Raw genomic sequence first — 15,437 nt, 5'->3', positions numbered from 1 at the left:
TGAGATGTAACATTTGTACACAAAAAGACTTTAAGTCCTTGTGGCGGTCAATAGAAATTTTGCATCAACATAAGTACTTTCAGAATCATGCAATAAGAAACGTACTACTTTCAGAATGGGAGAAAATTAAACATAAAATATACATGAAAATACCTGAGTGGCTTTCAACAATGGAAGCATTTGGTTATCCAAATCTGATTAATTATGACAAACTGGTTAGTTATAAAGATATTTTAGATAAAGAGGGAAAATTTAAGGACAGGCAAACTTTACAATTACAAGGTATTAATTTGACATGGTGGTCCTATTTGCAGATTCAAACAAGATATGAAAAAGATATAAAATTGACAGGTTTTTACAAAGAACAGATCCCATTGGATAAAATTTTGTTAAAAACAGATGAGAATTTGATTAGAAAACTATAAATTTCTTCTAAACTGGAAGATGGAAGAAGAACAAGTGAAAGAAACAATGATAGTATGGGCAAAAAACTTTGGATATTCTATAGATTTGGAAGACTGGCAAAAACTTTGGGATAAAAAGATTAAGCTTACAAAAGCGGTAGCATATAAAGAAAACTTATATAAGATGTTCTATCGATGGCATATGACACGGGTTTGCTTAGCGAAAATGTTTAAAAATGTTTCGGATATTTGCTGGAAATGTAAAAAACAGCCAGGCACTTATTACCATGCCTGGTGGACATGCCCTATCGCTAAGAAATATTGGATTCATAGATTCATAGATGATTGGAAAAGATGATGAAACTACGAATAGAATTTAAACCAGAATTGTTTTTGTTAGGAATATTAAGACCTAATTATGGTAAAGAGAATGACTACTTGATATTGCATGTTTTAACTGCTGCAAGGTAGTATTTGCCCAATTTTGGAAAAATGAGAATCTACCATCTGACCAGATTATTATTACCAAAATTCTAGAGTGTGCAGAAATGGATAGACTAACATTAGAAAAGAAAGAAAAAGACGATTCAATTTGTTTTGGAACTTGGGAAAAATTTTATCAATGGTTAGAGACACGTTAGAACTTGAAGGATTTAATATTTTAGAATAGATGACTGATTTTTAATCGAGTTCTAACTGACATTTTGATGATACGATTACTTTTCCTGACTTACTAATTTTCATTTGTTACTTTTGATTATTAGGATTTTTGTGATTTTATTAGTAGTGTTCACTTAATAGATCAACGTATTTGTTTACTAATTATTTTTAATACGTTACAGTTTAAGCTTGGTTAAAAATGGTTGAAAATGATACTTACTCATTATTATGAACCAGACGGTTGCTTGTTTGTTGAAATATATAATTGTACCTATCCTTATTTTACCCTAATCCCTTATTTCCTTTCCCTCCCCCTTTCCTTTTCACCCTTCCCTTTACCATACCTGTATTTTTCCTATTTTTCCTTACCTATATAAATTTAATAAAATTTTGTTAATACAGGAAAACTACAAAAAAAAGAAAAAAAAATTCTGCATCAAAATTAACAAAATAGCCAGTGCCTTATTTGTTTTCTGATACAAATATTTGGTTGAAGGATTAAAAATTTCCCAAAATACACATGTGAAGCCTTTCTTCCTGAACTTTCAGCATTAAACAATCCAGCTTGCTGAACATTTTAAGTACAGCTTTATTGCTGTAATCAACTTTAGGAAGCAAATTCTCATTCAGTTGTTCAGGATGTGAAACTACCAAATGTGTTCGATGTTAGTGGCATTTATGTCATTTCTAATAGACACTTTATAGGCCACAAGTTCATTTCAAAATGCAAGCAAGTCATCAACAATCCTTGACTGATGAACTTCAGATAATGCATAAACTATAGCAAACGTATGAAAATAAATTTGCAAGAATTTATTATGAGTAACCCGAGAGAGGAGGGGGGTGGGGAAGCAGGGCAAAGGAAGGAGCTGGGGGGGTTAAAACAGAGGAAAAGTTGATTACAGCAGCATCCAGCTCTTAGGGGGGATTTTTATTTTTTTGCCTCGTTTTGCTCTTTTAAAAAGACCACAAAATAAAGAGCTTGGAGTTTTTTTTTTTAATTCAAAAGAGGCGTGGGAGGATTTGAGGGGGATTGTTTTGTTTGTTTCAAAGGAAAGGAAAGAGAGGGACTTTGGGGCTGGGGGGCGTGGTAAGCAAACAGCAGTGGTGCGCAGCTTCGTTGGGGGGAAGTGTTGTGGGGAGGCGGCAGCCGAACTGCTCATCTAGGTGCAGAGGCGATGACAGATGGGAGGGGTCAAAATGGGAAGCCCCCACCTACCGTTGCCTGCCTGTTGCCTGCTTGCCAGAGCCTCTGACAGCTTAAAAAAAAAAAACCCTGCGGAGCAGCAGCTTCCCTTTTTGTCCACCCTCCCCTCTGTTGCCTCTATGCCTGGACTCTGGCCTGACATCGAATGAGCAATTTGGCTGCACTCTTCTACATACACACTCACAATGCCAGAAGCCATGCACCACTGCCATTTGCCTGCCTCCCCACAATGCCAGAAGCCGCGCGCCATCGCTATTCACCTGCCATGCCTACACCCCACTGTCCCACATCCCCTGTGATCACCTATTGGCAGTCACACACTGCCCCGCAGCACCAATACTTCTGTCTGCCACCCAATTGGCTGGCAGCTATTTGTCCCGTGCAGCCAAAGAGCCAGCAGAAAGGGTGCTTAGGCAAATGGGCCAGGGCGAAGGGTGAAGGGCAGAGGGCCAGGGGCCCATTGGCCAGGGAGAATGGCTGGGGAAGGGCCAGCAGAGGATGAAAGCTGCTTGTAAATGGGCTGAGGTGGGTGCGCTGAAGAAGGCGCAACCAATGGTGGGAATCTAAACGTCCCATTCTGTCTTAAAAGGGATTTTTATAAGATAATGTACCATCAGTATACATCATCAGAGAAATTGTCTAGAAAGTGAATGTATACTTTAGGTTTATATTGGAAATGCATAAAGAACTATCTGATAAATTGAAAGGACAAGTATAAAAAGTGGAAAGAGTGACACATAACTAAGGCAGAATATCAGCAAATAGCCCAAGCCTGCAAAGATGAAGTGAGAAACGCTAAGGCTTGCAACAAAAGTCAAAAAATAACAAAAAAAACTTCTTTCAACATGTAAAAAACAAGGAAAAGGTTAAGAAAATGATTGGTCCATCAGTGGGAGAAAGTGACAAGAAGGTGACAAGCAATAGGGAGAAAGCAGAACTACTTAACTTGTTTTTTGCATCTGTCTTTACACAAACGTAAAAATCAGTCCAACCTATCAAAAACAGTACTGTGAAAAACAGATTAGAAAGACAAGTTAAGATAGGCAAGAAAATGGTAAGCAAGCACCTGTCCACCCTAGATGAATTCAAATCACCAGGAACAGATGGATTATACCCCAAGGTTCTGAAGGAACTGGCAGAAATGATCTCAGAACCACTGAACTGTATCTTTCAATGATCCTGGAACACTGGGGAACTACCAGATGACTGGAAAAGAGCTGATGTAGTTCCCATCTTCAAAAAAGGAAAAAAATGGATCCAGGAAACTACAAACCTATCAGCCTGACCTCAATACTTAGGAAGATCTTGAAAAAGATAATCAAGCAACGAATGAGTGAACACCTAAAGGCAAACAAAGTCATTACCAAAAGCCATCATGGGTTTGTCAAAAACAGATCATGCCAGACAAACCTTATTGCATTCTTTGACCAGGTGACAAAACTAGTAGACCAGAGGAATGCTGTGGATATAATTTACTTGGACTTCAGTAAGGCATTTGATAAAGTAGATCACAACCCACTACTTGTGGGTTAGACAGCACATCACAAGATGGATTAGTAGCTGGCTGACTGGCCGTACTAAGCGTGTGGTCTTCAATGGAACTGCATCTACATGGAGGGAAGTGTGTAGTGGGGTGCCCTAGGTCTCTGTTCTGGGCCCAGTGCTGTTCAACATCTTCATCAACCATTTGGATGAGGGGATAGATAGGGATCAAATTTGCAGATGACACCAAGCTGGCAGGAATAGCCAACATTCCAGAAGATAGGCTTAAGATACAGAAGGATCTTGACAGACTTGAAAGTTGGGCGCTAACAAATGAAATTCAATGGTAAAAAAAGTAAGGTTCTACATTTAGGCAAGAAAAATCAACTGCATAGGTACAGTATAAGTGGTACCTTGCTCAATAGCAGCAACTGTAAGAGGGATCTTGGAGTCCTAGTAGACAATCATTTAAATATGAGCCAGCAGTGTGCTGCAGCTGCCAAAAAAAGCCATCACAGTGCTAGGCTGCATTAACAGAGGGATAAAATCAAGATCACGTGAAGTGTTAATACCACTTTATAACGCCTTAGTAAGGCCACACTTGGAATACTGCATCCATTTCTGGCCACCACAATGTTAAACAGATGTTGAGACTCTAGAACAGGGGTGTCAAACTGCCGGCCTCCATACCGGACATGTTATGAGAAAACCATGCCCACCCCATTGCTGGCAATGGAGAAAAAGTTCCGATACATCATGCAACATCATGTGACGTCGTGAGTTTCACATGTCTGCTCTAGAAAGAGTACAGAGAAGAGAAACAAAGATGATCAGGGGACTGGAGACTAACACATATCAAGAACGGTTGCTGGAATTGGGTATGTCTAGTTTAATAAAGAGAAGGACCAGGGATGACATGATAGCAGTGTTCCAATATCTCAGGGGTTTCCACAAAGAAAAAGGAGTCAAGCTATTCTCCAAAGCGCCTGAAGGCAGGACAAGAAGCAACGGATGGAAACTAATCAAGGAGAGAAGCAACTTAGAACTAAGGAGAAATTTCCTGACAGTTAGAACAATTAATCAGTGGAACAACCTGTCTCAGAAGTTGTGAATGCTCCAACACTGAAAGTTTTTAAAAAGAGACTGGACAGCCATTTGTCTGAAATGGTATAGGGTTTCCTGCCTGAGCAGGGGATTGGATTAGAAGACCTCCAAGGTCCCTTACAACTGTATTATTATTATTATTATTATTATTATTATATGTGAACTTCATATTTTTTTTCTTTTACAGTATTTTTTCCTTTCTTGAACTTTAAACTTTCTCTTTGATTTTTTTTCTTCTTTTCTTTTTCTTACTTTATACTAGTTTATATTAGGTTTACTCTTCATTGTAATTTTTCATAAATTTATATTTTAAAAAGTGTTTTGAAAGTCTAGCAAGTCTTGGAGAAGAAGTTACCGTATTTTCCAGCGTATAAGACGACTTTTTAAACCCTGAAAATCTTCTCAAAAGTCGGGGGTTGTCTTATACGTCCAGTCGTCTTATACGCCAGAATATACGGGTAGCTGTTCTCTGAATTTAAAACCAATCTGCCCCCTAGTGGCCAGCCCTATTTTTTTTTTTACAGAAATAAGCACTAACAGGACAAAGCATACAAAAATCCTATTTTTCTACATCACCCATCACTTTATTCTTTTTCAGGAAAAGCAATTAAATAGTAGAAAACAGTAAGCTATATAAATTAAGGACATTACATCTACCAAAAAAAGAAACATTCGATTTACTTCTTATACCTATAGCAACAGTCATGAATATATGGAAAAACTTTTTGATTCAGCAAATCACATTGATTAAGAAAGATACTGGTCAAAGGAAAAAGATCACAGTGAAAATTAAGAAAATAGATGATGGGATCTACCAGAGAGAATATTTAAAAAAGAAACATTTGTTTTAATATGGTTAAAGAAACAGAAAAGATTCTGAATACATATGTCATTCTAAGAGAGATGAATTCCTTAAATAATACTGTATGCTTTCCCCCCCTTTTATTTTATTTCTTGATATAAGTAATATAATACTGCTGAAATGGCCTAGATGAAGGAAATGTTTTAGATAATTAAATGTGTCTGAATTTAGGGAAATTATAATGTATAAAAAAGAAAAAAATGTTTTGAATAATTAGATGACTAGGCACATTAAATGGAATATTTAAAGATTAAATATATTTTATCAAAATAATAAGAATTATATTATTTCAAGGTTTGCAAAGAAGACATTTTGGGGAAAGGGGGAAATCAACTAAATGTACTATGTGGGTTATAGATTATGGAAACCAATTGTTAATGATTTTTCTTTACAAATGTAAACCCAGCAAACATACTGTTTACCAACTATTAAGTGATTTATGTTTTAAAAAATCAATAAAATATATGGGGGAAAAATACCAGCTGAGTTCAGGAAGCATTAGGGAAGCAGTGGTGGGCAACGCTCGCTTTCTAGCAACAAAGGAATGGAGCTCCTATTGTGCTCATCTATAAACAGAAATTCAATATTGTACCATATTTTCCGGCGTATAAGACGACTTTCTTAACCCTGAAAATCTTCTCAAAAGTCGGGGGTCGTCTTATACGCCCAGCTGTCTTATACGCCGGAATATACGGGTATATTACAACAGACATGTTATGGGCAACCTAAGTGAGGCTGAGATATCATGTTATCTAATTCCTCTGATTATTCATATACATCATTATAAGTAGATCATTGGCAGGGTTAACTAGAAGTCACTTGGATAAAGAGCAGAGCTGTCTAGAAAAGACATGAGAAACTATTTTAAGAGGCTTTGTAACACTGTAAGGTCTAATGATAATGCCAAACCTATCATACTCCAGTTCCATTCTTAAAAAGATACAGATGCCTTGATGTTAATTTTAAAAAGCAAATTTCTTTCCTTGGGTTACAAAAAAATAAAAATTACAATATCTCTCAAACATATTTTAACCTATTTTTTTTATTTGGAAGAATCCTAGTTTCCATATTAATGATAATACATATCACTAATTCATATGAATTAGTGATGTGTATTATCATTAATATGGAAACTAATATATATATATATATATATATATATATATATATATATATATATATATATATACACACACACACACACATACATACATACACACACACACACATTGCTTCTCGAAGCACGAAGCTGAAAACACCAGTCTGAAGATGGCGAATGGGACTTCGTCGAAACGTCGCCAAGACACTTCCAATTTTACGCGGGAGAAAACCCGAACAACCAAAGGCCTACATACAAACACCCGCGAAAACCTCAGAAAACACACACACACAAACATATATATATATATATATATATATATACACACACACACACACACACACACACACACACACACATACATACATACATACATACATACATATAAATTTTTGGGATTGCTAACAAAGAATAAAGAGAGAACTGGAATAGCTATTTCGAGCTTAACTCTCTTTAGCCAGACATACCCTTCTGAGATTCGAACCTGGGCTGTGTGCATGTTCGGCAGTTGTATTAACCTCTAAGTCACAGGTTCTTTCTCACTTTGTCAGCTGTATCAGGGAGGGAAGAGACCGGGGGAGGAGATTTACCTTGAGTGTTTTTTTTTCTTCCTCCCATATTTGGGCCAACAGGGTGCATCAAAACAACAACACTCAAGGTACATACATACATACATACATACATACATACATACATACATATGAATTAGTGATGTGTATTATCATTAATATGGAAACTAGGAGAGAGAGAGAGAGAGAGAGAGAGAGAGATGTCTTTTAAAATGCTAAAAATGAGAATCCTGGGCATTATGTTAACCAAATAAAAAAGAAAAACGAACATTTCCCATCCCCTAAGAATCTGATGAAAATTTCATCAAACGGCATATAGATCTTTTGCTGGTTTATCAGACTCTTAGGAGATGGGAAAGACAGCGCCACGGTCTGCTGAGAAGACACTCAACTCTTCCTTCATAGGATTGGGGCGGTAGAATGATGGATGAGATGGGCACGATCCCTAAGGAGGAGGATGACCTGGTTAAAGGGAAAAAATAGAGACCGAAACAATGGGACAGCATCTTGCATAATTGGGACGATGGCTCTACAGGTGAGGTGACCATGACTCCCATGGGCGGAGATGATGGACCAAACAGCCCTAAGCTGGGGACGAATGGGCAGAGGTGAGCTGGAAGGAGGGGGAGGGAGGGGGAAGATACAGAGCAGGAATGCCGGAACAGCTGCTTTTTGCAGGACTGGGGCGGAGGAATTACGGGGGAGATGACAATGGCTTTGGGGGTGGGGAAGGATAATAGCCCTGGGAGGGAGGGAGACTGGGCGCAGGGACTGGTTGACAACTGCCCTCCAAGTGCTTGCACACGGTCCAAAAGAGGACTTGAGGATCGTAAAACTAGCGGAGCCAAGGACAGTTTGCCTGATGCGGAACAACTCTGCACGGTACGGATTAATACAATCAACGGGCCAAGGAGCCGGGCGCAGAGGCAGGAGGTTATATGTGCTGCCTTCCTGATCTCCTTTTACTTTGATGACATCGGTAGTTTGGCCTGACGAAAACTTAGTGACTCTTTTTAACCACAGGCTTGTTTATATTAAACAGTGTGGTTTATTATATCCTGGTGTTCGTTTTTCTTTTTTATTTGGTGTGTGTGTGTGTGTGTGTGTGTGTGTGTGTGTGTATGTGTGTATGTATGTATGTATGTATCAGAATTAGTGATGTATATTATCATTAATGTGGGAATTAGGATTCTGCTAATAAAAAAATTGAAGTTAAGAATATGTTTGAGAGATATTGTGATTTTTATGTGTATACACACACACATACATCAGTCTTGAAGATCTAATGCTTTTGTTTGGGCATTATTTGAAATTTATAAATCAGTTTTCAGGATGGATTGCCTTCAAAAGGTCGCTTACAAAATTCCATAGCAAAACAGAATGTGACAGAAAGTGAACAAATGAAACAATTGTACAACATCCTGTCCCAATGAAAAGTATCTATCTTTTATATTACTATAATTATCTTTTATTATCTGTGAAGTGTAATACAGCAATGTATTACACTTCACAGCAAAGAAGAAGGAATTGAGGAAGGTTTGTGAAAGTTGCCATCAATCTCACAGCTATTTCCAATATATTTGCACATTCTTAAAGTCAGGGATAATTGTTAGCTCATTTAGTCAAATCTTTTAAAGAACAATTCAGATGCCACTTACTTGTAGATAAAATGGGAGGGAGCTGATTGTGGATGAAGGGTCCTGTTGTGGTCTTCCCGATACAGAGGGTTCAGATAATTAGCACGATTCTTCCATAAGTGAGCCCAAAGTGAATAAGTCCGTTCTTGAATTCTGAGGGACAATTTATAATAAAATTCTATGAACTTCATTTGCTATTTCCCTTAGCTCCATATTGAAAGGTTTCATGAACATGTCAAAAGAGTAGATACACATTTAGAAAGAATAGAATTCAACTATTTGGAATTAGGTGCCCTTTGTAATAAAAAATGCTAAGCTGTTCAGATGTTTCTGAACCACAACCCGAGTGAGTATGGCCAACAGTTAAGGAACTTAGGGAAAATCTCAGCCTACAGAACTAAATTTCCTAATATTGCATAGAAACTATGGCATCCTCTGCACACATGTGGCCTGAGTAATTTTTTATTTTGTTTTAACCTTTCTTACAATATTTGGGATCATCCACCAAGAATAAGAGTATTGTGAAGGGATTCAGAATTAACAAAAAGAAGCACTTTGTTGTGTGACACAAGAAAATTAAAGAATGGGATTTACTACCATAAGATGTGATGCTGGTCAGAATGTTCATGCTCTGATCTGGGCAGGTGCTAACATTAATCTTATTCCGTAATTGATTCTGTGAATTAAATAGTCAAAACCAGAGTCTACTCTTCTTTGTAAATCAATAGGTGGTAGTGTTGGGTTATTCTGGACAACATCATGGGAGCTATGATTCGCAGACTTGGTAAGGAACTAACCAGGCTTTATTTAATCCCAACATTCTTGGTTTTTATCCTTATAACATTCTGGGAACTATATTTTTGATGATAATTTTCTGACAAAAGCAGCTGAGATTTCATTTAATTAATTTAAAAGACAACTAAGATGGAAAAATTAGAAATCCTCATGGAAAAACTCTGAGCCTGTTACCAGATAATCATAATCAGATAATCACTGTCCAACTGAGGCTGTTTTCTCAGGCTCTCTAAAGTTATGTTTTATATTTACTTTTAAAAATGAGAATATCATCTTATATTCATAAGAATTCAGGAGATTGATTCATGTTTCATTGATTCACCTTCCTTTCAAGTAAAGCAATTTTTGGATAATTCTTTTGATTGCAGTAAGAAATGGATCTTTTATTCTTTAGTAGTATTTTCAAAATTTTACTGATTTTATTATAATATTGGGGTTTTACTATATAACCAGTTTGAAAGGATTGAACAATTTTATCTTATGTATTGGTTAAGATTCCACATTGAAGCTTCATGTTTATCAGAATAAAGGGTCATTCTGGTGTACTATGCACACATAGTTTAAAAAGTGTCTTACTTGAGCTCCTGTCTTTCCTTCTGATTGTTACACAAGAAGTTTCCAAACTGACAGGAATATATATGATGCTGTATGTGGATCAAGAATCTTTCATTGAATTCAAAGGCACAAGGAAACTGTTCCATAAGTTGCCAAATACACTCAATAAATTGATCGATAACTGGTGATATCTCCTTTGGGTCTCCATCTAAATTGCCGTACCTACATCAATGCCAGGGGAAAATATTAATTCACAACTGTTACCTTTTTGAAATTCTGGGCGTTGGCACAACATCTTCCATCCTAATTGTCAGTTCTATTGTTTGCTTCATTTGCGGAATAAAATTTGCCAGAGTATATTTATCCATGTCAGTTAGAAGGTAACCACAATCATGTCAAAATGACATGTGCTGTATGATATCATCATGCAACCTCTATAACTGCATACTTGTGCCCTGATGAGTGATGAAAATACCAAATCTTGGCCCTTATGTGATACCATATGTCATTTCCCTCCTTGGCCTGTCCTCTCTTCCCCAAAGGTCCCCATAGCCAGCTAAAGCCTCAATAGCTAAAATCTCAATGGATTTTACTCATATATTGATTAGTCCAATAAGAAAGAAAATTGGGCTCATATATAACTACACAAATCATGATGTGATTTGTGTAGTTTTCATATAGGCTAATGTGTGAACATGGCCACTATACTTTATAAGCCACAGTTTATCTTAGAGTATGAACCAGACTAATATGCCTTTTTAAGCAAACAGTAATTAAAATCTTGGTTTAATGCAGTGTATAAACCCAGGCAATAAGCCCAGAAAGACTTTTCAAAAGTTAAATAATCAAAGGAAAGGTGATTAAGAAAAGGGCCAGTTGTACCCAGTCGAATTTGGATTTGCTTAAAAATGAACAAAAAACAATTTATATTTCTTATCGTTTTCAATTACATTTCACTATACTCATGATGAGACAGCCAGGTTGATCTAATGATTAAAATACAGGAATAGAGTGGGGAGACCCAAGTTCTAATCCTCCCTTAGGCTCAACACCAACAAAATTTGGTAACTCTGGGTCAATCATTGTCTCTTAGCCTTACCAGTAGATGGGTGGTATTGGCCAACCACATCCAAAATGTCACTAAGAAAACTGCATAGAGACCTGTCCATGTAGTTACAAAGAGTCAAGAATGACTCAAGTGACCACTAGAACATGATGCCATCAGACATGTTACAATTCAATATTCAGAAAGGACTGTTCAATTGATGTACCATGGCAGCAAAGTACCTGAGTGCCACTTTATAGAACCCACATTAAAGGACCATGCTTACCTGTGATTAAATTTATGACCAAATGAAACCCAATCTTTATCAATTAATACCTGAAACAAAAATAGTAGCATCAAATGAGATTATTGAAGGTTTTTTTAGAGAAGCAGAAAATTATGTTTCTTATTCTAATTAATTGGATTATTAAAAATAACCCTGAAATTTCACAATCAGAAAAAGTGGAATGGGACAACTCGCTGTGGCCAGCTCGCCATGGCCAACCCGATGCCTCCAAGTCACTGCAGGACAACTCCACATGACCAACTCGAGCTGGCCGTGGTTGAGTTGGCCAGGCTGAGCTACCCTAGACCCCTAGACCCCAGAAAAAGACAAAGAGTTTTATCAGGGACAGTAATCGTAGTGTTACGAATTTTAGAAATTGATTGGCAGCCTACTTAGATGGCAAAATACAATTTTGTTATGCTGGAATTTGTTATCCATTTAAAGAATACCTTAACGCCCTAAGGTTCACATTATAATGTTATATGGTTTTATTCAATGCTTTATGCTACAAGGCAATTGCCTATAAATGAATTTATAAAATATTTCTTAATGTTAGCAGGTTAAAGTATCTCCCTCTGCCACACTGACAGAACACATGAACACTGAGCACATAGACAATGAGAGAGACTCTATGTTTGATGGCCATAGCCCTTTAGAGAAGCCAGTTATTCATGCCAGCTGCATGGGAATATGTCAAGGAAATATATACCCATATTCCCAAACCAGGTTCTCAGAGGAAAGTGATAATTTATATTTTATATTAAAATAAGAAAAAAGATGCTTCCCACTTTTATTGGGAAAATAATTATGGGTTAGAGGAGAAAACAGGAAAGCACATCAAAATAAGCAAGAAATTTAGTAAGATAGTACTCATCTCCTTTAGATGAGTTCATATTGACAGGACCAGATGGTTTATATCCCAGGGCTCTGAAGAAGCTGGCATATGTGATCTCAGAATCACTAAACCAGTGGTTCTCAACCTTTCTAATGCCGCGACCCCATAATACAATTCCCCATGTTGTGGTGACCCCCAACCACTTATACATCACCGGGTGCCAGGGGCGTGGCCAAAGAAAAGGGAGAAAAAAATGGCGGACAGCCTTGTTTGGCGACCCCCGTGAAATGGCCGTTCGACCCCAAATGGGGTCCCGACCCACAGGTTGAGAACCACTGCACTAAACAATATCTTTCAAAGCTCCTGGAGCAAGGGAGAAGTATTAGAGCACTGGAAAAGAGCTGATGTGGTTCCAATGTTCAAAAAATGGAAAAAAGCAGAACCGGGAAACTACAGACCAATCAGCCTGACATCAATACCTAGTAAAACCTAGAAAAAATAATTACCCAGTGGATTTTTGAACACCTAGGAATGAATAAGATGATTAATAGTCAGCATGGAATTGTTAAAACAAATCTTATTATTTTCTTTGATAAAGGGACTAAATTAGTAGATCAGGAAAATGCTGTGGATATAGTATACTTGGATTTCATGAAGGCATTCGATAAAGTTCTTAGTAAGATAGAGCAATGTGGGACAGACAGAACTACCACCAGATGGATTTGCAATTGACTGACCAACTGCACCCAGCATTTAGCCTCAATGAAACGTCTACACGGAGAGAGGCATGCAGTGGGATACCTCAAGATTCTTTCTTCGGCACAGTGCTCTTCAACATCTTCATAAATTATCTAAATGAGGGGATAGAAGTGGAGTTCATCCAATTTGCAGATGACACCAAGTTGGGGGGGGGGAGATAAATAACACTCTGAAAGATAGACTCAAGCTTCAGAAGGATCTTGTCAGACTAGTCACTAGAGCAATAAGATATAAAAAGAAAAATAAGGTCCTGCACTTAGGCAGGAAAAACCAAATGCATGGGTAGAGAATAAGCAGTATGTCTCACAGCTAACTGTGAGAGAGATCTAGATGTCTTAGTGGACCATCACTTAAGTATGAGACAGCAGTGTGCTTCAACTGCCAAAAAAGCCAAGGCAGTCTTAGGCTGCATCAACAGAAGGATAGCATCAAAATCATGAGAAGTGAAAGTACCACTCTATCTTGCACTAATGTGACCACATTTGGAATACTGCATCCAATTCTGGTCATCGTGATACAAAAAATATGCTGAGATCCTAGAAAGTGTGTAGAGAACAGCAGCAAAGATGATAAGAGGCTATGCTATATGATGAATGATTAAGGGAACCAGGTATGTCTAACCTAATGAAGAAAAGGATTGGGGTGACATGACAGCATGCCTCCCGAAGTTGTAGATGCTTCACTGCTGGAGGTTTTCAAGAAAATATTGGACATCCATTTGTCAAGGATCTTATAAAGGCTTCCGCTTTGGGCTGGGGGAATGGACTGGAAGAACTCCAAGGTCCCCTCTAGCCCTATAATTCTATTATTCTAAATACATCCCGGTCTTTTACTTTGGCCTTACATAGAAAAATCAATTAAAGTTAAAATTAAATTGAAGATTAAATTAAAATTTGCAATCTTCAGAGCTTGCAAACGGAGCAGCAACTCTGCCTCTTCAATGTAGTTCCTTCCTATCTATTTCATACAAAGGCTAGCATCCAAATTTACCATTCAGGTTTTACAAAAGAATGCAGAATGTTTTGAAACTCCCAGATCTCTTCCATATAGAAGATAATGAAAGGGGAAAAATTATGATTAGTATTTAAGATGCACTTACTACACTATACTGTAATGTTATAAGAACATGATAGAAATTGGAGGAAAATGATAATTCATCCAATTTACCTGGGGTGATAGTAAGTTATGCCAAGCACACAAGTATCAGTCTCTCATTTTAGAAAATATGTATCCCAACTATTGAAGCTAAACCTGCATCCATTCTTGGACCAGATTTTTTTTCTTGTAGTCCACAAAGCTGCTCTTGCTTTTGATCTGTCCACCATGAATCTGTGTATTCCAAGACAGTGAATTGGTTCCACTTCTTTGCCTTTCACCAGGGCTTAAGCAAGAGTGCCAGAATTGCTTTTAGAAGCACAGCTGCTAGCTATACAGTAAATTGTGATTGCTGAACTGAATCTACAGTTGAAGATGGGCCTCCAAATATGGACCTCCAAAAATGTGGTGCATCATCTCTCAAAATGTGAAAGATAAAACTTCTGGAAATTCACTAAATAGTTTGATATTATTAAAAACTTCTTTCACTTTAATTCCATTAAAAATGAACTCACAATTTATCCCTTTTTCTGTTCATAAAGCAATCTCACTTACCATAAATCCTTTTATAGTTCTGTAATATGGATCTAATAGAAGGCTTGCTACAGAGCAGACCTGAGCAGTCCGGTCCCATCCATCTGAACAGTGAACAAGAACACTGACTCCCTCTTCAGCAACAGCCTGAAACAGAAAGAAAAAAAGGAGGAATGTCTCTTTGATTCCCATAGTAACGAAAGTGATAGAGAAGAAGACACAATCTTAAGTATGTGAAATGTCAACTCTTAGCATCTCAAGGTAGATCTGGAAATACCTCTGCTAGAAACCTTGGGTAGCCATCGTCCGTCAAATATGAACAATACTGAACAGGATGAATCAGTGGTCTGAGTCAGTAGGAAGCTCTATTCCCAGTGTTGCAGCCAATGTAATACACTGTGAGAGGCTTTTCTACATAGTATTTTGCTGGATGGGAATATACCATGAAATCTTTTCCTTTCACCATATCTGTCCTTGGAGAAGCCGTCAATGGGTCACCATGACTTGCC

At 37.5% G+C, this 15,437-nt stretch overlaps 1 protein-coding gene across 5 annotated transcripts in view; it reads right to left on the bottom strand.

The window, feature by feature from the left end:
• The window catches only part of MTMR7 (myotubularin related protein 7), a 41,199-nt gene that overhangs the window by 5,646 nt on the left and 20,116 nt on the right, over positions 1 to 15,437 (bottom strand). For 4 of the 5 annotated variants that reach the window (XM_039349396.1, XM_039349401.1, XM_039349400.1 and 1 more), the window contains 4 exons: positions 14,950 to 15,075; positions 11,706 to 11,755; positions 10,396 to 10,596; positions 9,046 to 9,177 (listed from right to left, as the gene is read on the bottom strand). In XM_039349396.1, coding sequence (XP_039205330.1) covers positions 9,046 to 9,177; positions 10,396 to 10,596; positions 11,706 to 11,755; positions 14,950 to 15,075 — 509 coding nt within the window. The remainder of the gene's footprint in view (positions 1 to 9,045; positions 9,178 to 10,395; positions 10,597 to 11,705; positions 11,756 to 14,949; positions 15,076 to 15,437) is intronic. The other variant, XM_039349397.1, reaches the window with a different exon arrangement.

This window comes from Crotalus tigris, unplaced genomic scaffold (assembly GCF_016545835.1).
Source record: "Crotalus tigris isolate CLP2741 ecotype Arizona unplaced genomic scaffold, ASM1654583v1 scf7180000018268.1906537, whole genome shotgun sequence".
In the NCBI taxonomy this organism is placed as follows: domain Eukaryota; kingdom Metazoa; phylum Chordata; class Lepidosauria; order Squamata; family Viperidae; genus Crotalus; species Crotalus tigris.
This window is presented reverse-complemented; position numbering and strand designations above follow the sequence as displayed.